Source organism: Gymnoscopelus braueri (genome assembly GCF_963280865.1).
Source record: "Gymnoscopelus braueri genome assembly, chromosome: 12".
Classification (NCBI taxonomy): Eukaryota; Metazoa; Chordata; class Actinopteri; order Myctophiformes; family Myctophidae; genus Gymnoscopelus; species Gymnoscopelus braueri.
The window spans coordinates 17275923-17297766 of record NC_137614.1 but is presented as its reverse complement, the minus strand read 5'-3'; the positions used below and the strand labels follow the sequence as shown (position 1 = coordinate 17297766).

At 43.4% G+C, this 21844-nt stretch overlaps 1 protein-coding gene and 1 pseudogene across 7 annotated transcripts in view; one reads left to right on the top strand and one right to left on the bottom strand.

Annotated features, from left to right (window-relative positions):
• The window catches only part of LOC308096262 (neural cell adhesion molecule L1-like protein), a 92449-nt gene that overhangs the window by 51632 nt on the left and 18973 nt on the right, over positions 1-21844 (bottom strand). For 3 of the 6 annotated variants that reach the window (XM_080443633.1, XM_080443637.1, XM_080443638.1), the window contains exon 2: positions 1221-1412. In XM_080443633.1, coding sequence (XP_080299759.1) covers positions 1221-1296 — 76 coding nt within the window. In that variant the 5' untranslated portion in view covers positions 1297-1412. Of the gene's footprint in view, positions 1-1220; positions 1413-3924; positions 4058-10938; positions 11075-15004; positions 15135-21844 lie in introns of those variants that run through there. The other 3 variants (XM_080443634.1, XM_080443635.1, XM_080443636.1) reach the window with 3 other exon arrangements.
• On the top strand, positions 18671-19501 carry LOC308096402 (poly(ADP-ribose) glycohydrolase-like; annotated as a pseudogene). Its single transcript has one exon. The product of its transcript is annotated as a poly(ADP-ribose) glycohydrolase-like (transcript).

The following is a 21844-nucleotide window of genomic DNA, read 5'->3' as shown; positions in this document are numbered from 1 at the left end:
GGTACGCTACCGTTTCTTTGGCTATTCAAAAATAGCAGATATACGCTATGAGCTTGTAGATCTGCTATTAAAAAAAATATTGATTTTTCTTGCAGATATTTCAATACATATTCTTTTAAAGCAAACATTTTAACCAAAATCTTTGCTTCTGGGGGGGAGGGTCCCTGGAACAAAATATTTTGAGATGGGGGTCCGCGGCCAAATACAAATACAAATAAATTCATTGTTGTTGTTTGGTTGCTATATATCAGTGGCCCTCCAATGGGTGGGGGGTCAAATATGATTATTTTGGGGGGTCGATCATGGCCTGAAAGGTTTGGGAACCAGTGGACTAGAAAATGCAGCATTTTTGTTGATGAGCAAGAGCATAATATACGTGTCGTATAGCATACAAAAATGTATGGATTATCTTCATCGCCACCATCATCGCCGTAAAACTTTATCCTCACAGTAGCACATAGCTGCAAAGTGGATAAATGGAAGTGGACTTCACACGACTCATTCTAGAATTAAGATATCAAGGCTAGGACAGTGATGTCACAATCAGTCGGAACCTGTACTTTCACAGGGCCCTGTTCGGGTCATACGGCCAAAGTATAAATTTGTCTTAATCACTTCAGTCCTATACACTTTTGTTGTACCATGAATAGCAAAAAAGGCGATCTACAAGCTCACAATGTGTTGCGAGCTTGCCTTGTAGATCTGCTATTTGGGAAATTTGGGAAATATATTCAATTTGAGAAAGGTTTTTGAAAAGGTTGTCCTTTAATGACATGCCCAAAAATAAGGACACCAGAATTCATGTGTTTATTTGAAAACAAAGCAGGTCAGTTCAAGGGCCCCATTATAATTTTTGTATTGATGTTTATTTGATTTTCACTCACAGTTGCTGTTTTTTCCTTATGGCTGTATTGTGTTTTGCTATTGTAAAGCACTTCGCAACTCTGTTTTGAAAAGCACTTTATAAAATACAGTATAGTATCATTATTAGTCTTTCTCAACCTTTTTAATTTGAAGGACCCCCAGTTTGATATGCATTGGGCCACAGACCCCCTTATCTCAGAGTGTACAAATGGAACCAAAGTGGAACTCCCTCAAGGACCCCTGGAGGTCCCCGGACCCTACTTTGAGAACCACTGCGCTAGATGATAGTTCCAGTAGTTATGACATCACAGACAAATCCATGGTATCTCTTCATTTTAGGATGAATAAAGCAATACCTTCCAAGGGAATGTTCAGGGTTGAGAGTCCTGAGGTCAGCATGAGGGCGAGGCCTAGTGTCCACAATGACATCATGACCCCTCCTCTGGTGAATGGAGACAGTAGAGAGAAGAATACTGTCCTGGTGGGCTTGTGGCTTTAGGTGCTTCTGATCAGCTTGTGTCACGTAGGCCTTTCAAGGCACAGAGCATCTGAGAAAGACAAACATAGAACAAAAAGAGTCTTTCATTCATCTTGAAAAAGAAAAATCAGATAGATTTTTATCACATTTTTAACTATATACTTCATTGACCGGGGTCCCCCAGGGGTCTGTACTTGGCCCCCTCCTTTCTTCCCTCTACAGTCTACACCTGAAAATAGCCGATCTACAAGCTCACAACATGTCGTGTTGTCAGCTTACAGATCTGCTATTTTCGCCGAATTCCTCTATTACAACTATCTGATCTAAAACATTTAAAATAAAAGAAGCAAAGAAAAGATAACACACTATAGACAGATTTGGTGTTTTCTCTCTTGCTTTTTTTGTTCTTTTTTACATCTGATTTTATACACCAGGACCCGAGCACCACATTTTGTCCCCGTCATGTACCTACATGTCTGAAATGACAACGATTGCCGAATCCTTGAACCCTTGAAGTCTGTCATATGTTTACGTGCGTTTAGGCTTTTGTGCTTTTTCATTAGAGCTTGGTTTTACGTTGTCAACTGTGTATGTAATAGCTTTTTGACTTTTGTTTAGTTCTTCCCCCTTTGTGTGTAGACTGTGTCCTTAGATGGTAGAAAAGCCCTCATTCAGACAAGCCAATCCATCCTCTGGCGGTGGCTGTCCACTCATTGTTCTGGTCTTGTATTACAACACAGCAGAGACCCTGTCTGGGGATTTCCTTGTGAACAGTATAGGTCGGCAGTTGCTGCCATCAAATGGCATGCTCGCAGTATAAACCCTCGTTGGCACAACAGCTAAGCTGCTGGCGGTGGTGATTTCTAGTCCTGTGATGGTTGGTCTGCGGTGGTAAGCCATGTTGGTATTCACACAGCTTAGTTCTCCCAGTTTGCCCATACTGAGGCAGTAGTGCTAGCAGTGCCAAATGGGCTTGCCCCTCCATGCTAATCCTGCTACCAAGAGAATGGGGGGTGTTAAACCAATCACATTCCACCATCACAATGACATGATACTATACAGGGTTCCTCTGAGGCACTGTGTTGTCCCACCGTAGTAATAGAGGTTAATATGCTAATTGTCTTACACTAGATTTGGGATTAAGCTACTCGAAATCAGAGTAAATGAAAACATTTTTTTTTCTCTCTCTCAATGAGGATTTATGTGATTATCTTTCGGTGGTCTGAATCTCCAGCCAAGCTGGTTAGATAGTGGACTGAGTCCAAACTGAAGTATGTTTATAGATTACACATTTGTATTTATGAATTACAGAGCTGCTTTACCTCTAATCACTGCTGTGATGGTCTATATATTTTAAGTCATAGCACGATCTCTGACACACACACACACACACACACACACACACACACACACACACACACACACACACACACACACACACACACACACACACACACACACACACACACACACACACACACACATGCACACACATGCACACACAACCAAACAATTACAAAGTGGCCAACACACTGTGTAATCAACTGCTTCAAACTCAAAATATGTTTGGTGACACACGTGTGCACGCACGCACGCATGCACGCACGCACGCATACACACACACACACACACACACACACACACACACACACACACACACACACACACACACACACACACACACACACACACACACACACACACACACACACACACACACACACACACACACACACACACACAGAAGAGACACTAGAGAGCACTTTGGACAATCATTCTACCATTGTAACAAAAGGGGGCTAATGATAGAAGAGTGCTGTGATTTAAATCAACATTCTCTGAATGCAGAAAACCACTTTAACCCAGGAAAGCCAACAGAGTCAAGCACGAGGGAGTGTACTCTACTGCTGACAGAAGCGGGGCCTTTTATCCAGATCTGAGTTTATCCTTACAAGTGGGAGACAACATATGGCCGGATTGAACCCTACAAAAGTCTTATCGGTGCACAGCCCCGCAGAACCTTGTGGATTAGGCAACTTATTGCCTTACACGTGTGTTGACATGCAACCTCTGTGGCTTTTATGTTACTTCAAACAATCACAGTTGACATAACATGCTGTAAATCATTCAGATTATACCTGGAAAGTAAAATCCTTTGAGTGTAAAACTGGGTGTATTGCCAGTGTAAACAGAAAACACTTGTTTGGGGAAATCAAAGGATGTATTACCTGAACACATGGTAGGGCATACCCATAAATCCCAAGGGATTGTGTCTGCTGAGCCGATAGTTGGCCAGCACATGCACTGTCTGTCTACTAACTACGCCACTAATCCTTGCCAGGATACACTGTATACATTACAGCTCCACCCCCACAGACTGAGCATGTGTGATTGCACGGGTGCAGCTGAATGCACTGAAATATACCCAAATGTCCCACACGTGCGACATCTACGTGTGCTTGGCACGCAAGTCATGCTGACACATGCACACACAGTCACTCGCATAATACACACACGTGCACAGACACACAGCTCCCCTGGGGCTAACAAGAACACTTATTTATGAAATATACAATACTTACTGGCATCTGAGTCATTCTAAATCTTTAGTCCACCTCTAGCACAAGCAAGCACACTGCAAATCCATTAAAAAAACATACAGGACAGAAGTGGCTGGGCAACATTCCAACAAACTCTTTCTGACGGACATCCCTGACTTCTTGGGACTGTCTTTCAACCCCCAGAGAGCTCACATTGCGCCTCTCCTCTGGTACAGGGAAACGCCTCTCCGACCGCCCCTCCACTCAAGTGACTAACGGAGCGATGGGAGATTCACTGAAGTGACATATGTCGCCATAGATTCTCGCTTGGCAGAGGAGGGTCCTCTAAGCTTGTGACAATGTCCAGGGACAAAGCCTTAACCACGCCGCGGGGCTATTCAGGGAACATTAGAGAAACGGAGGAAGTACAGGCCTGCCTTTCTCCCTCATACTCTTTTTTTCACTCCGTCACCCACTTTTCCACCATCCCTCCATCCTTCCCCTCCTCCACTAAATATGCACACCCATTTACGCGCTGTTACATCTGAATGACTTCAATGCAATGTCTGTTGGCCCCATTGAAAACGGAAGGGAGTCATCACTCTTTCACAAGACCATGGTGGTACAATGTCATTGCCCACCCTCACCCCCACCATAATGTACGGTGCTTGAGGGTACTGATACATGTTCAGAGTTAAGTTAACACCCTGGATTTCACTGTGCAGTGTAAGAATGGAGAAGCAGATGCCGAAAATAGACATGATCTCTCTAAGTGAATAATACTTAGGCCACATATTATTTATTTTCCTGCTTTTTGTGCCAAACACTGAGATGTGTTTGTGAACATTTCAGTGCCTGCCTTTAGGCCTAAACAGCACTGTCTACCTAGAAGACTAAACTTAATTAGGGCGTCTATTTAAGAGAGGACATCTGTCACCACTCCAAATGGATCGTGTCCATGGCTAAGGAAGAGTCACATTTAAAAACCCATGGAAAAAGGCTCAAAGGTGAAGACTACGCACACATACCTAAGCAAATGAGCACTTATATATTCACACAAAGGTTGACAGGCTGTGTAGACCATATGTACACAAAACTAAAACTAAACACAAAAGGATGACAGCTGTAAGGCACATTTCAACAACAAGATCAATCATAGTGCATTACACAAAAACATTTAACAGCATTAAAGTGCAATAGAAACACATCATAAAAACCTTTAAATACAATGAAAATAAAATAAAAGCTAAAATAGAGTATGAATATGAGAATAAAAGCCTCAGATATGATTTAATAAAGACAACGGAAAACAGAAAATCTGTCAGCCTTGATTTAAAAGGGTTGTAGACCTGCAATTTGATGGGATTTTGACCCAGATATGTGGTGCATATAACTGAAGGCTGCTTCTCCATGTTTAGTTTTGAGTCTGAGGACAGAAAGCAGACCGTCCCAAATGAACTGTGATGTCTGGATGGTTCATAGCAGAAGTTCAGAAATGTTTTTTGGTATTACACTATTCAGTGCTTTATAAGCTAACCGTAGTATTTTTTAAATCAAATCTTTGACAGACAGGAAGCCAATGTAAAGATCTGAGAACTGGAGTGATTTTTTTTTAAATTAATGAGCTGAGAGATTTTGGGGGAAAACAACAGTGTTCTGAATTCGTATTACCGGTAATACGAATTCAGAACACTGTTGTTTTCCCCAAAAATGTATTTACCCTAGACTAGACAATGTATGTTATACAATATTGTATAACATACATTACAATACAATATTGTATAACATACATTGTCTAGTCTAGGGTAAATACATATATGATGTCACCTGCATTTATTGTTGTGGGTGTTGGGATGTGTGATGTTTCTATAAAATCACAGTTTCACTATTAATCTTTAGAAAGCATAGGCAAGAAAGACTACTTTGTTTTGTTACCAATAGTAACCATTGCTAGGTTACAATTACAAACTAGAAAAAGTGCTCCTCGGAGCACAGGTCTCCGCCAGGTCAGGTAGGTTATTGTGGCCTCCTGGTGGCGCTATAATAGGCCAATGTGAAAAGGGTGCCATTTGTTCTTAGGCCTTGCACGGCAATCGGACACTGCATTCATGATTTGAGGCATTTTGTTCCAAAAATGTGTTTTGCTAAATAAGACCTGCTGGTGGCGCTATAATAGGCCAATGTTAAAAAGGTGGCATTTGCTCCTCAACATAGTGTGAATGTGCGTGGAAAGTTTGACCGCAATCGGATGCTGCGTTCATGATTTGCAGCATTTTGTTCAAAACAAGCCACTACTGCAAACTTCAGATGTCAATCTTAGCCAATCAGGATGGAATATGAAAAAGCAAACACATCCGTCTTGATGACATGACTATAGAGATCATGTGTACCGATTTGCGTGAAATTTGGATAAAATCGGAAGGAGTAATATAAAAACAATTGTTTTACATAAGTCGGCCTCCTGGTGGCGCTATAAAAGGCAGATGTGAAAAATGCAGGGCAAGGGTTTTTCTTTGACCTCTAGGGAGTGCGCTTACACATTTTTACACCGATCAGTGCAGTTATAGGTAAAAACGCGAATCGGCCTGTTATAGCGCCACCATGAGGCTGATTTGAAAATTTTCAAGTGGCATTTCTTCCTCGGCATAGTGGAAATACGCGTGCAAAATTTCAAGGGAATTGTATGCTGTGTTCATAAATTGAGGCATTTTGTTCAAAACGGAGCACTCCTGCAAACTTTGGAAGCCATTTTTAGCCAATCAGGATGGAATATGAAAAATCTGAAAGACTAGTTTCGTTTAATGACTATAGAGATACTGTGTACCGATTCGTGGGATTTTCGGACAAAATCAAATCGGCCTCCTGGTGGCGCTATAAAAGGCCCATGTGAAAAATTTGGGGCAGAGGTTCTGCTGTGGCATCCAGGGAGTGTGTGTGCACAGTTTCGCTGCGAGCAAGCCAAAGGTGCCGGAGATTAGCTGTACACAGACAGATTGACGGACACACGGACGGACACACGGACGGACGGACAGGGGGCAAAACATACTCTCTCGCTATGCCTTTCGGCCTGGCGGAGACAAAAATGGGTTTCGCACAAATCGGCCTCCTTGTGGCGCTATAACAGGCCCATGTGAAAAGTTTGGGGCAGAGGTTCTGAATTGGCATCCAGGGAGTGTGTGTGCACAGTTTCGCAGCGACCGGGCCAACGGTGCCGGAGATTAGCTGTACACAGACAGAATGACGGACGGACGTACGGACACACGGACGGACGGACAGGGGGTAAAACATACTCTCGCCATGCCTTTCGGCCTGGCGGAGACAATTAAGTAAATGAGGTGGATTAGCCAATCACAATACAGTATATAGACCCTCATATACATATAGTATGTAAAGTATATATAGACTCAGACAATGTGTGTGTTGGTTTGTTTGTTTGTTTGTTTAACTAAAATAAAGAAATGAAACAGAACAGTAATAGAACAGAATACATCATAATCTTTAAGAGTAGTTGCTGACATGCATGCTACGACACACCTGGTCTTCAACCTCCCAGAATTTTCACACTTCTTCCCTCTTTTGCGTTCCCTTCACTAACTTCCGGTTACTGTCACACCGAGTACAAAACACTGGTGATGGCCTGCAAAGCAGTCAAGGGCATGGCATCCCCTTACCTTCAGGACATGATCCAACCCCTTACCACTCACTTAGCTAATACATGGAAGTATGTTCGTCCCTTCCCTAAAACACCCTGGTCAACGCTTTGGCATTCTAGACTCTTCTTCCTCCTGGCTTCCAAGTAAGCACTGTCAATAAAGTATAGCCTTGTGAACCAACGATTCCCAAGGCCTTGTGGCCAATAGTTCAAGCCTATCTTCTGTTTCCTTAGCATGAGGCAGCTTGATGTACAAAGTACACCTGCTGGACATGACGCTAGCGTGTCGCATTGACTTACCCCCAATCCAACCCTTTATGGTGAGAGCCAAGCAGGGAGGCAATGGGAAGCATTTTTTATAGTCTCTGGTAGACAAGGCCAGGAATTGAACCTTGACCTCACAGACTCAGGGCGGACACTCTAACCACAAGGCCACTGAGCTGGTATCCCTGGCTTCCAAGCTATGGAATAACACCCCCCCCCCCCCACTCCCCCGACTCGCTCCCGATTTTCCGTCACAGTCTGAGAACTCACCTCTTCAGACTCTACTTCAACCCTTAGTATTCTCATGTCCTTGTATCTGTTCTTGTGGCATGTGTTGATATATGCTAGTTATACTATGTAGATGATTAGGTTACCTGTTCACATAATTATGTTTGTTTATCCCTGCCGGGAGGCCCGGAACGGCCGAAGGCGAGCGATTATGTTTTCGCTCCTGTGAATCTGTTTACCGGTAGTTATTTTCTTGCTTGACCACAAATGCTAAGAATCTTAAAAATAATGTTGTTCAGATAGATTTGATGTTTACCTGGTAAGCTAGTTTCTTTGAAGCGCTAAATTGTTTTCTTTGCACTCTACTTATGTGACTCTGTTTGTTGACTAGGGTTAGTCATTTACTTGGATCTCACACTTGTAAGCCACTCTGGATACTGCCTTGTAAATTGTAATTGTAATTCTATTCTATGCTTATGATAACTGTTTACCATCATTATGCCATGCAGCAAGAAACTCACTAAATGAATTCAGAGAGGTTACGCTGGCTTGTGACTGTATTTTCTGAGTCAGAGCTCATGATCCGGCCGGAACATTGGTCCTTGTTAGTTCAAGCACCTCCGGAACCAGTGCTGTTCATCAGGGTGAATTCCTGTTTGATGCCTCATCAACATCTTGACACGCTGTAATAACTAAATAACAACCCTTGTCCTTTCCCATATGCCTTTGCTATGATGCATTTCCTCCATAACCACAGTTGTTGCCTTTGGCATTTTCTGGTAATTGCTAGGCTGTTACCTTTGACTTTGAGCAAAGGTCACGCACTACACAATTACAAAATGCATGCACCCATCAGATCAAACCTGTTAACAAACAACTTGATATGCTGCAACGTAGGATCACAGAGATTAAAAAGCAGTAAATTGTAGACAATTAATATAATGAAAGAAAGGCAAGAGAGACAGCAAGGCAGGTTACATCTAGTGTAATGATGATGGCTATTGTCATCAAACTATGTGTAGAGCTATGACAGGGATGATTTACTAAATGTTTTCAGAGGGGGAAAAAAGTACATTGTCAACATAGTTAATGCAACAATGATAGGAGGAGTAGGTTTCGTAGTTCCTCAAACATGTCACTGCTGACAGAGATGAAGACAGCCAACAAACACAATCGAATCTTGAACAAACATGACTGGATCTTCTCAAACACTTTCTCCTTCCTAGGTTGCTTTATAAGAAGTACAGGAGCCATGTCGCTGTGTCAAATAAGTTCAACTACTTAATAATTCTGTAAAACTTAAAGGAAAATGTGATGAGAAGGAATATATAATTAAGCCAATTCTTGGTGTGTTCTAGAAAAGCTCTTAAGCATTAAGAGCTTGCTGAGATATGCTGGGCAGGTTTTTACAACTAGTTCCTAATCCCACCGCCATGAATTTCAAAGGGTTTTTTGTTTGGTCGACTGAGTCAGGTGAAGAAGTGCTCATCAAAACCAGTCATGGATCTCTATTGTATGTCTTGCTCTCTCGTGCATGTGTGTGTGCGTGTGTGCATAAGTGTGTCTATATTTAGTCAGTGACCCCCCATAACTGGTAAAAAATGTAGGCCATATGCATACATGGCAAGCAGTACTACTGTAATGAATAGTCGATTTCACAATGCAAAATTCTATTATTATTCTATTGATTTCTTTTTAGATAATGAAATAGTCCAGAAGAACATTTGTATTTTTACTTTTTATACAGTATATCAACGAATCAACAGGAACAAATTCAACTTTTTTATAACAGACTAAATCGATTAGTCTCATGATCAACCAAAAATAATTTAAAGAATACAGATCTACATGCTCACAATGCGTTGCAACGCAATGATCAAAATCTTTTTATTTATAGTAGATTAAATCGAGTAGTTAAATTAAGTGTTGCACCCCTATAACCCACCTCATGGTTGAGAAACTGTTCTAGAGGAAACATTAGCGTATGGGTGTTTCGCATGAATGTAGTTAGGTGTGGGTATGTATGTGTATGTGTTTGTGTGTGCATGCCTGTCTAGTTGTTGCCTGTAAATGTAGTTGAGTATCTCAAAGTAAACACAAATCAATGTTTAAGGAAAAGAACAGAATCTGTGAATCAGCAGTGATCAGTATCATGACTGATCACTGTATGCAATGTAGATATGTTAACTGATTGCCTTTTGCACTGCACATAACATCCACCCCATATTCCACCCCTTTTTTTTTAAACTACACAGTAAAATCCTCAGTGATAATTTAACTCAGAGTACAAGTGTAACCAAGTGGGTTACAAGTGTAACCAAATGGACACATAGTGGTCCATTTGGGTAGATACATTAGTACACTCTCAGAGTTACAAATGGATCAATTAACACTGATAATTTTTTAGGTGTATTTGACTGACTGATGAAGAAAAATTGTGACTGCCTTTCATATTAAACGATCTCTGCCTGTATAGTGTAGCATGCCAAATAAATGTGCAACTGCCTTTCATATTAAACGATCTCTGCCTGTATAGTGTAGCATGCCAAATAAATGTGCAACTGCCTTTCTTATTAAACGATCTCTGCCTGTAGTGTAGCATGCCAAATTCCTGTAGCCTTTATTATACTACCAAATCCCTGATTAAAATAAAAACAAAATATATATATTTTTAAATCAGGGACTCAGTACAGTGCATTTCCTGGGTGGAAACACCTCCTTCACCTTAACAAGTAGCATGCCAAGTTGTGCAGTAGTGCAATCCCTATATTTAATTTCATTTGTTATTAGAAAGTGAGGAAAGTGAGGAAATGGCAGAAGCCCAAACATCCTTAATATCCAGCAGTTGTGCTGACTTCCTACAGTTTCAGAAGCAAGACCAGGTAAGGTCGTAAAACAAGCCCTCTCCTTACCTTCAAGACCGTGTTTCATGGCTCGTCAGTCACAGCTGTAACATGTCAACTTGTTGTTGTGTATGAGGCTGCCTGAGCACCCTTCAGAACGTAGTAATCATCTGGGGCAGGGATCCACACAAACAGCCAGCCCACACATCGAATGCATCACACTTCAAACCTGTACTTCCAGTATTATGTAAAATAAAAAAAAGACATGGGTGACTTGGCTGCAAGTTCGGGGGAACGAAGCATTTTTGAAAAACCATTGAAGGGCTCCAGCAAAAGCATTGCAAAGTAGTTGCAAGGAAAGTCATGGCTAAAGATATTCAAACTATTCATTTCCCCATGCATTTGGCCAGGTTCCAGGGGTTGACTTGACCTGCGGTTGATGAAAGTATTGATTCGCTTGAAGTTGGTGCATGTGGCCATTCTTCACAGCTGATTGGTTTTGGCAACTCGATAAGAATGCACCACAGCATGAAAGATTCTGGGGTCATCAAACCCAGTGACTGTTCACCCGATTCCCTATATACTATGCTGAAAACTATGCCATAGTGGGAATTGGCTGAATTTCACAGGCCTTCACTGCTTTAATCTGACCCTCGACATAAATGTTATTGTTGTCGACTGCACGTAGGGCAGAATCTATTTTGCAGAGGAGTGTCATTCATTAGAGTGCAGGCAAGCTTGCTCAGTCAAGGGTTAAGTGGTTAGAGCTTTGGCACACACGCTGTGTGAGGACCTGTGAAGAAGCAGGCCTCTAAATAAGAGCAAGTCTGGCACGCAAAACAGTTGGCAAGCCATTACATTTTACTACCTCAAATTCCCTACCATACTAAAACACAGTCCCTGAGGATTAGGTATTTCCTGGGCAAAGGAAATATCCGCCACCAACCGCTCATTAACCTCTCAATTTCCTGTTCATAGAAACATGGCACTAATTGCAGTATGCCCTACTGAACTGCAGCCACACCAAAGATTCTCATAATGTCAATACATCAAAAATCAAACCCTGTCGCCTGCAACAACTTAACAGACTGGCTCACAGCTACAGAAACAACATGCCTGTTCCTCGGTGGGTCTGTATAAAAGCACATGCTTTGGCACCACTTAAGAGGGACAATGAGTGGCATTCAGGAGCTAAATCAGTGTGCCACAGCTTAGCAAAGGGACATCATGGAGGGAAACAGACAACTCCCCGCTTCCTCTCTTGGAAGCGTTGAGGCCACCAGCAGGCCTAGTCTTCACGCCTTAGTTGACCCTGACACATACTTCATCGTTGGTGTTGCAGAAAGAGACAGATACGGTTGTCACTGTGACTTCAGCAGCAATACTGCAGCTTATAGTCCATAAGCTGGTAATTAATTATATTATGGGATGAGCTTGAAGATCTAAAGTGGTATTAGCTCTGAGATATCTTTTATAAAACCTCCATCAAATGTTTATTCAACCAAAGTGATTGTCAGACAAATCTTTAATTATGGTTTCATGTGATATTGTGATATATATTCATTTAGATATTTTTTTTTTTTTAAATCTTTCATTGATTAAGCTAATTGGCCTAAATGAGCTCTTATTTTGAGCTCTTATCCTTGTTCACATATTTTTGTTATTTAGATTCGTTTTGCTTTGATAATTTTTAAATAGCATGTTTAGTTTAGACAGATGCTAGGTTTGATTGTTATCTGGTAGGCCTAATCGTTTCTTTGAAGCACTACATTGCACATTGCACAGTTATGTGTCTATTTACCCTGTTGTTTGTTAACTAGGGCACATGCCATTCATACCACGTTCACACTAGTGACGACCAAAGCTGTAAAACAACCAAGCGTGGCCAGCTACAGTACACTGCTGCTGAGTGGCCATTGAAGTCTTGCTCAAGCCACACTAAATGAAATGGTATAGGGTTACATAGCACAGAATGAGTTTTTTCTCATTCCTGCTCCAGAACGGAGCAGGAATTTGTGGAAAAAGAGAAGGGAGTGGAAATGGTGAAACACAAACATCTGATTGATTGACGCTTCACTGCGTCATTGGAGCATTATGTATTTTCGTAGCACGTAACAACCGTGACGCAGCAACAAGTGTCAGGCGTCATGCTGCATTCACACTACCAAGTTTGACCAGCTACATTGATGCAGAGTCGCTGTTGAGATGTTGCTCAAGCCACACTGCGTAATTGAAAAGGGTAGGGTTAAATAGCACAGGGAACTGGTTAACGGCAAGAATGAGTTCTTCTTCCATTTACAGAATGGAGCATGAATTGTGGGGAGAGGCAAGGTGAGTGGAAATGGTGAATCAAAAACATGATTTCTTTATGCTTCACTGCGTCATTGGAGCGCTAAAAAAAGGTTGAAGCCAGCTCAACTCACACAGCGACAAGTGACAGGCATCAGCTTTCCATTGAAAATGACTGGCCTGTTGCTTTGTCACACTAGTGTGAAGACAGCATTAGTGCATGATTACACATGTGCTTTTCTGAAACAGATGCGTTGGAGAGCTTTTGACCGTATCAACCAATAGGAAACAAGCGTGTGGTTGACCCTACTTGTCAGGCTTTTGGCTTGTAGTTTTCTTTCTGTGAGCCCACCACTCCAATGTAAGTCAAACAAACTACACACCAACAAATTGATTTCCATGCACTTCATCTCCGGCACTGCAAGACAACATGGGTAATTGACACATTCGATGCCTTGGCATGCGTTGGCCACTCCCATTGCATTATGATGAGTATGTGTGACCGCACCTTTACTCTGATTTAGCGCTTGTAAGTCGCTCTGTGGATAAAAGAGCATCTGCTAAATGACTAAATGTCAGGTTAAATCATACATTGTGCTGCTGGATGAACTATAAACATGAAGCGTGAAAAGTGTGAATACAATAACAAAGAATGTGTTAGTTTGCTTATAAAAAGTATAGCAATATCTAAAATGTCAAATGTACAGATGTTGTTTGTTTTCTCTGTTCAACAGAGAAACGTTGGAAGGGGGAGGGGGGGGGGCGGTGAGTGCCGCTTGCCATGAATACACCTGTTGACACACTGACAGCACCTGCTTTCGTCTGCTCTCATCTACTGTAGCTCTTGTGGGTGGGAAAGAAAGAGATGATAGATATCCACTGCAATGTTTCAGAGAAGTCCAGGCATTTTTTTGTGACAAGTTGTGGCAGACTGCATTTGAGGTGTAGAATCAGTATCTGCTCTACCTACCCTTATCGCGTGGATTCAAATTCACCACTAAAGGCCTTAAGCCCGATTTATACTCATGGAAGCGACCTGATGTTAGCTTGTAGATCTGCTATTTTCGGTGCGTGACACAGTTGTACAACAGAGCATAAATTAGGCAATTTGAAAAGACAAGCCTGTCTATGGAGTGAGACTTGTCTAGTCTTGTGGCATATGCAAACACTGTGCTTTCACTCTAACCCCTCCACGTGTTCGCTCCACCCCCCTGTTTACACGGCAGAGTCTTGCTCTGGAGTTGACATTCATCAAAATTAAGGCGGACTAAAAGGAAAAAGGGAAAAGAATGGAGCGATCTTCCTGTCATCCTGAAAAGACACGCTGGTTTCTCTCTTCAAAAGGGACACACCTGGAGCCTTGCTTTCTTCTCAAACATGACATAAATTATACTTTGCAAAGAGTATTCTTGCAACTTTAACAATTGTTCGCCTTCATGAAAATAGCCTAAGCCATAAGCCACAATCCCATAAATGTTTTTGACATAAAGCACTATCATGCATAATTTGTGCAGATAAAAAAAAAGGAGCACAACGTTTTGTAATCACAATAACCACTTTCCTCTACAAGCTCACAACACATCATGATTACTACATGAGCATGTAGATGGGCTATTTTCCCTATTTGTCATTCGACTAAGTATATCTTAAGTGGTTAAATGGTTGACATATGGGACAGCGGTGAAAGATCCTGAGCATTACATATGCAGTGCTTTATAATACTGTACATCAGTGTTTTATACACAATAAAAATAAATGGTGAACATTACATTATACACTCCTCCCAATGCTCCTCCAACATTAATAGAGATTTTAGGTGGAAAGAAAGTGAGGGAAAACAATTTACCTGGCAGCCAGCGCACCCTTGTAAAATTGTTACAAATTGCCCACCGGTCCTATAACTCATTTGGAATTCATCAGAAATGGATGACACCTTCCCCTCCCCATAAGTCGCTGAGAGGCACTGAGTTTCAAACCATCTGCTGTAACAACTTGAGAGAATAAGGCTTATGAGTCATCCCCACTTTAAAGTGTACCTCACACACATTCCTCAAATATCATTAAATCTTATGCAAGCTGTGACAAGGGCTGTCTGAAAAACTCGCACTAAAACAAATAAGGCCTCTACAAGGCCTCTACTGGCCTTCGTGACTGTGATATGCAACACAATCAAGCAACTATTGACACACAAGGCGTTGGTAGTAATAATGTAAGTCACTTTGGTGAGTCAATTTATCAGCCTACCATTAAAAAAGTCAAACACCACCTTCCTCCTGAAACAAGGTGACTGATGGTGTATAAAATATGATGTGACATTGCTAAAGGTAGCTTGGCACTTTATCGAGTCAGTATTTTCCTCCAGTCTTATAAATTCACTATATTTTCCTTTCACTATCGGGTCACTTTAACCCGGTACGCCCTTATCACATACTGTATTAACATTAATGCGATGGAGCAGGTCGGTGCCAATAACGATTGAGGAGACTGCACCTAAGGGCATGGAAGGCTTCTGGGTCTTGGGACAATTATTTGTGTGTCCTTTGCAAACGATGGCCTCCCTGGTGTCTTACACCCATGACAGGAGTACCCCTTTAAAAAGTGTCAGAGGCTTGCTGCATTTGCATTTTGGAACACCATGAATGAACGTGTTTGTTCTGCGTGCCCAGTTCAAAGAGTCCATTAAGGAGTGTTTTACGGGTTCTATAGTGTGGAGTCGGAAGTTTGGGGGAGTTGATGGGTGAGGCAGTGACACTGCAAAGAAAGTGGTTGTAAAGAACTCCACCGTCCCATATCATCACGCTGATATACAGCCGTCACCCTACTCGGCGGTTTTCAACCTGCGAGCAGGTGCATCAAATTAAAAGTGACAAGATAAAACAGGGGTTAATGAATGTTATAACAGAGACATGAAACACTGTGGCAGGTTGTATTTAAACTGCCATAGGCTGGTTCCGTATTCAGAGCCAAGTATTAACTCCCAGCCTGTTTACCCTCAGTGAGATTACTACATCCCCTATGGCAACTTACTTTGCTGACTGCCAATTATCACTCAAACACCCTGTCTACTCTTTTCTGAAGACCACCAGTTGTGAAGATTGTTTTTGCACAATTATTACATTTAAAATGTAACAATGGCCTTAAAAATGGCCTTTCAAGTGGTTCTCAACCTTTTCAGGCTGCGACCCACCAAAATAATCATATTTGAACTGGGGACCCCCCACCCTGACAAGCACTTGGAACTGTAGGAGTTGAGGCAATACATTTTGTTTCACTCGGTTCCACAGATGCAAATTGTGAAAATAGCAGATTCTGGGCCAATGTTTGACCGGTTTGACGCAGTAATGGTTATATTTTTTATTTTTGTCTTAAAGGTCCTTAAATCGTAACTTTAGAAATGTGCAGATACACTTATACTGTATGTTGGTTTATTTACTGTTTAAGTGAGAAAACAATGTTGCACATTAAGCAAATCATCTGGGGACCCACCCAAAATAATTTGGGGACCCCGGCCCACAGGTTGAGAACCACTGCCCTAAAGGACATATGGGGTGGGTACTTATGACAATGACATAGTAATTATGGGATACATAGGAATTGTTACAAGCTTATCTGTTCAAGTGACAACATGTTGTGGAAAAAATGAAATTGCTGTCATTACTAAGAACTGGTCTTCCTAAGAACAGTGAAATCCTTAAGTCTGGCACGTCCATTTGGGTAATATTTTACACTCTTAAGAGTTATATTATTAACACTTAGCATTTTATTGTGCATAGAGACATAGAGATTTTTTGCAATAAAAAGAAGGCTGCCCACAGAAGGCTATGAGGTGTTCTCAAAGAGAATTCAGTAAATCAACAGACACGCCTATTCAAGTTGCTACTGCGCTAAATTGCGGGTTGCGGTTTCAACTGCTGTGACATCCAAGAAGGTTTATTTGTACCTCACTCATACAAGTATGTGCAGTGAAATGCTTGTGTGCCATGCTTCACAGACTGTGCTAACAATATATAATGAAAAGAGTGTGGTTGCGCCGACGCCGGTCGCGGGCAGCCGCCGGGACGCAAGGATTACGCCGGGAGGATTACCGCCGGAGGCCGCGCGACGTGCGATTCGAATTCGGTGCCGATCGGATCCCGCGTGCCGTTTTGATTTGAGGAAATAGGCCCCTCCCACTAAAGAAACAGGCCCCTCCCACAAATGTAGCTGGCCAATGACATCTTCATGTCACTCCTGAGATCACTTGCTTTTCTTTTTGAGAGAACTGATCCCCCCAAAAATCATGTTTTTGTGTCAAATGGTTACATTTTGCGCATTTGTGGCGCCCCCTCAAAGTGGAAATGTTTTTGGGGATTTGTTGAGTAAACCATCCTCAACATGTGATTTAAATTTGGGATTGACTGGACGTTTCGTTCGCGTTTTTAGGCATTTTTTGTAAAACGGGCCCTTCCCGCTAACTTTGGAATCCAATTACGGCCGAACGGTATAGACTATCAAAATTCCGCTTGGATATGTTTATCGCATGGGTCCATAGATCATGTGTACTGATTTTTGTGAGATTTGGACAAAATCTGTAGGAGGAGGAGATAAAAGTGTGTTTTGAAGAAAATTCAAAATGGCGTAAAATCTATCCAGACGGAAATGGGCGTGGCCTATATGGGGAGTTGCGTCATGACCCAAGGAATCCAGGGGATTCTACGACCTACGGTTCAAGAGTTATAGGCCAAAAGGTAAAGTGGGCTGTTATAGCGCCACCATGTGGCCGACTGGTGTGATTCTTTTTTTAATAATTTTGCAATAAACTATTAACCTCCCCTCCAAGTCTTGTAACTGTAGCCCTTACGGTTTCGAGAAAAAATACTTCAATGGGAGTTTTTTCATTTTCCCATTAAAGTGGATGGGGACATTTAATGCACTAATAAATCAATATCAATTAAACTATACAACCTATCTCTTAGCAAAGTACAAGCCCTGGATTCCCGATGAAGCCGGTGATTTTGATATATAGCACGAAATTGGGAAAAAAAAACTGTGGGAGAAATAGCGCAATGAAATAAAGTTTATCTAGAAATAAAGTTTTATAGAGTACTATACAGTAGTCTGGTTGTAGGGCAACCACACTAACTAGAAAAAGTGCTCCTCGGAGCACAGGTCTCCGCCAGGCCAGGTAGGTTATTGTGGGCCAGCAATGTTCGGAATTCAGTCATTATAGAGGTGAGTGGAATCGCTGCCTTCATGATTTGAGGAATTTTGTTTAACTAGAGGACCGGTTCCCTACTTCGCAGCGCCAATCCGACTGATATGCCCATATCTATGCCCATGGAGATCTTTGTATCAGTCAGTCCGTGTCTCCTTTAGGAGACACTCCTTTGGTTGTGTCAGCTGCCATTATTCTGCCATTATCCCATTTTATGATGACCTTCTAGCCTATTTTATGTGGTGATAGCAGGGTTGTGTTTAACCACTTTCAACCTGGTGTCCCTATTTTGGGATTTTTTCAAATTTTCACGTGAAAATGTTGGATAGACCTCCTAACTGGAAAAGCTCACAGTCTCGGCTCACAAAGCTGCACATTACGTGTGAAGGGACCATCGAGGACGATGGCTACGGAATGCTCCAGGTGGATTTCGCCAACCAGTTTGTGGGAGGGGGTGTGACGGCTTCCGGGCTGGTCCAGGAGGAGATCCGTTTCCTGATCAACCCGGAGCTCATCGCGTCCCGCCTCTTCACCGAAGCCCTGGGCCACAACGAGTGCCTCATCATCACAGGCACTCAGCAGTACAGTAAATACACAGGCTACGCACAAAGCTACAAATGGGCCGGCAGGCATGACGACGCAACGCCAAGGGACGACTGGCAGAGAAAATACACTGAAATTGTGGCAATCGATGCACTGCCGTTCCACAGCTTTCTGGAACAATTTCACCCTGCCAGGATCAACAGAGAAATGAATAAGGCCTACTGTGGCTTTGCTCGCCCCGGGGAAAGAGGAGAGAATCTCTCTGCGGTGGCCACAGGGAACTGGGGCTGCGGTGCAATCGGGGGAGACACTGGACTCAAAGCTCTGCTCCAGATGCTAGCAGCTGCTGAGGCAGGACGAGATGTGGCCTATTTCACTTTCACTTTGGTGACAGCAAACTCATGACAGAAGTTGCACTCGTTCCTCACCCAGAGGTGCATCAGCGTCGGGGATGTTTATGATCTCCTGGGGCGGTACTACAGCTCCGTGTGTAAGAGCTGCCTCGGCCGGCGCCCATCTACCAGGAGGTCAGCTCCTCCTCCCCGGCGTCCCGCGGCTCAGACGGGGGCTCAGCCAAACTGTAATGTCCCCGCTGACCGCCATTAAGGTCAGGTTGCCTGTAGCCTCGATGAGTCACTGTGCCTGACCTTCCCGAAGACATACAGCACTGTAACAGATAAATGCACATTTAAGTGCGTATAACTCAGGCTTAATGTGGCAAAAGCATTCTCTTTCTGCCTTCCAATAAAATCAAGATAAAGGAAAAAACCAAACCAATAGAATCTCCATATAGGGAGTTCCGGGAGGGATTCTCTGATGTCAGAACTAGGTATGCCCGGGTATCTCCATATATAGCCGTCTAGGATATTCAATGATGTCAGACTTGGGGAGGTTGGTTGTCTCCATCTATGGGGATCTCCATATATGGGAAGGTGGGGATCGACTGGGTCACTAAAGGTCGGGACTGAATGAGTCATTCATCCCCTTATATAGGTTTCTGGGCGTCCTGCCATGATTCCCTTACGGTGTTATCCATCTATGGCTAATGCTGGGAAATATGCCCGGAATGTTCTTTACAGCTGCCCCACGGATTTCCGGTGGAAATACGTAAATAAAATTAGGTTTCTTTACAGAGGTTGAATTATATATTCTTGATAGTGCTTTCCATATTCTAAATGACGCTTTGCACGGGGTCGGCCGTCGCCCCATGAAGCTCTGACGTTCTCATATCCACGTGTCTAACTGTGGGCTTTTGTACCAGAAGGAGGAGCAGCAGTGGGCTCAGTAGGTGGAGCAGCAGGTGGCCTCAGTAGGTGGAGCACCGCACTTCTTGAAAGCCACTTTCAAGAAGTGCTTCCAGAATTGGTTAGCAAGGACTTAGCTATGTCTCCCTCTTCGTCTGGCCAGCATTTCTGACTCGTCATACAGTACTACCGGTAGTGATGCATCCCGCCGCCCCATGAGGAGGATGTTTGGTGTCAAGGGTCTCCACCTTCGGTCGTTTCCCAAACCGCGAGTGATCATTTCCTCCGTGGTTCTGTCCCTGTTTAATTTTTTTCCCAAGGTTGCATGCCACGAAGCACGTCCAGATGCACACAGCCACAGTGTGCACATTTCTTCCGCAGATCGCAGTCCCTGGCCTTATGAGATCGCCCACACTTCAAGCACATACCTTCCGTCATGATCCAGCGTTCTCTCTGAACCATGGTTAGCTGTTTGAAGCTATCGCAGTAGTCCAGTGTATGCTTAGTGTTGTTACAGTATGGGCAATACCTTCTGACGTCTTCCCCTCCCTTCTGTCCCTTGGACTGCACAGGATTCAGATTCGTAGTGTTTAGCATTACGTTCACCGGTCTCCTATTTCGATGGGCAGCTCTCCGTGGACTATGGACCCCGGGCGGCTGAGCAGCCCTGCGTGGGTTGGGGAGACGCATTGTCCGGTGCAGAGCCCGCATTGGGCTCCGTCCCCGAGAGCTCCTCCGTGCCTCGGTCGGCCGCAGTTCCATCTCAAATCCTAGCTATTTTACCAAATCTGGAAGAGATGGGATCAGGATGTGTTCAGTGTGGGCAAACCTGCGGAACATCACCCCTACGTCAGATGAAAGTCTGTCCAGGAGCTGAGTAACGTAGTTTCCGCAGGCCAGCTCCACTCTTCCTGCCCTCCCTGCCTTGGAGAGCAAGCCCAACGATGCCGAACCTTCAGAGCGAATGTTCGGAATGCCTCGTATCTTCCTTGCTGATGCGCGGACCCCGTATAAGGTCAGAGATGCCCTGCAGGGCCACATGATGAGGCTGACCAAACTGCTTTGCCAGGGCCGTCATAGTTCTCCAGTAGGGACGAGATGATATAGAACTTCTCAGGGGTGTTGGGAGGGAAGGCATCCTCCAAAGCTCCACTTAATTGCTTGAATACCCTAGGGTCTGGGGAGTCGAGAACCCGTATGCTGGGTACCAGATATGTCATCTCCCCTAGATGGCTATGTCGCCGGTCGACTGGTGCCTCGTTGCTGTCCGATGGGACTGTTGAGATCGCTGTCGGTGCCTCCAGGCCGTCTGGCGGGACCGCTGCCTGGGCCTAGAGTATCCTCTCCTGCCGGATGGATCCCGGTCTGATGAAGAAGAACTATGTCTGGAACGGTCACGTCGCCGGCCAGCGTTCCGTTCTGGAGAGTAACTCAGACCTCTGAGGGGCTCGTGAGCCCGTCTTCGGCCCATCGGGGATCTCTCAGAGGAGCTACTGGTCTCGGTAGAGGGAGGACTGTATCTGACATGCCTGGAACGATGACATCGACCAGAGCGTTGTGATTCCCATGCGTGTCCCTGTTGCAACAAGCAACTACTTGCAACCATTATCCCAAATAACAGTTGCAAGGAGTTGCATTGGTGTGGACTGGCCTTAAAACTGTTGGTAGCACTTTACAATAATGACCCGTTATAAAGCATTTATAA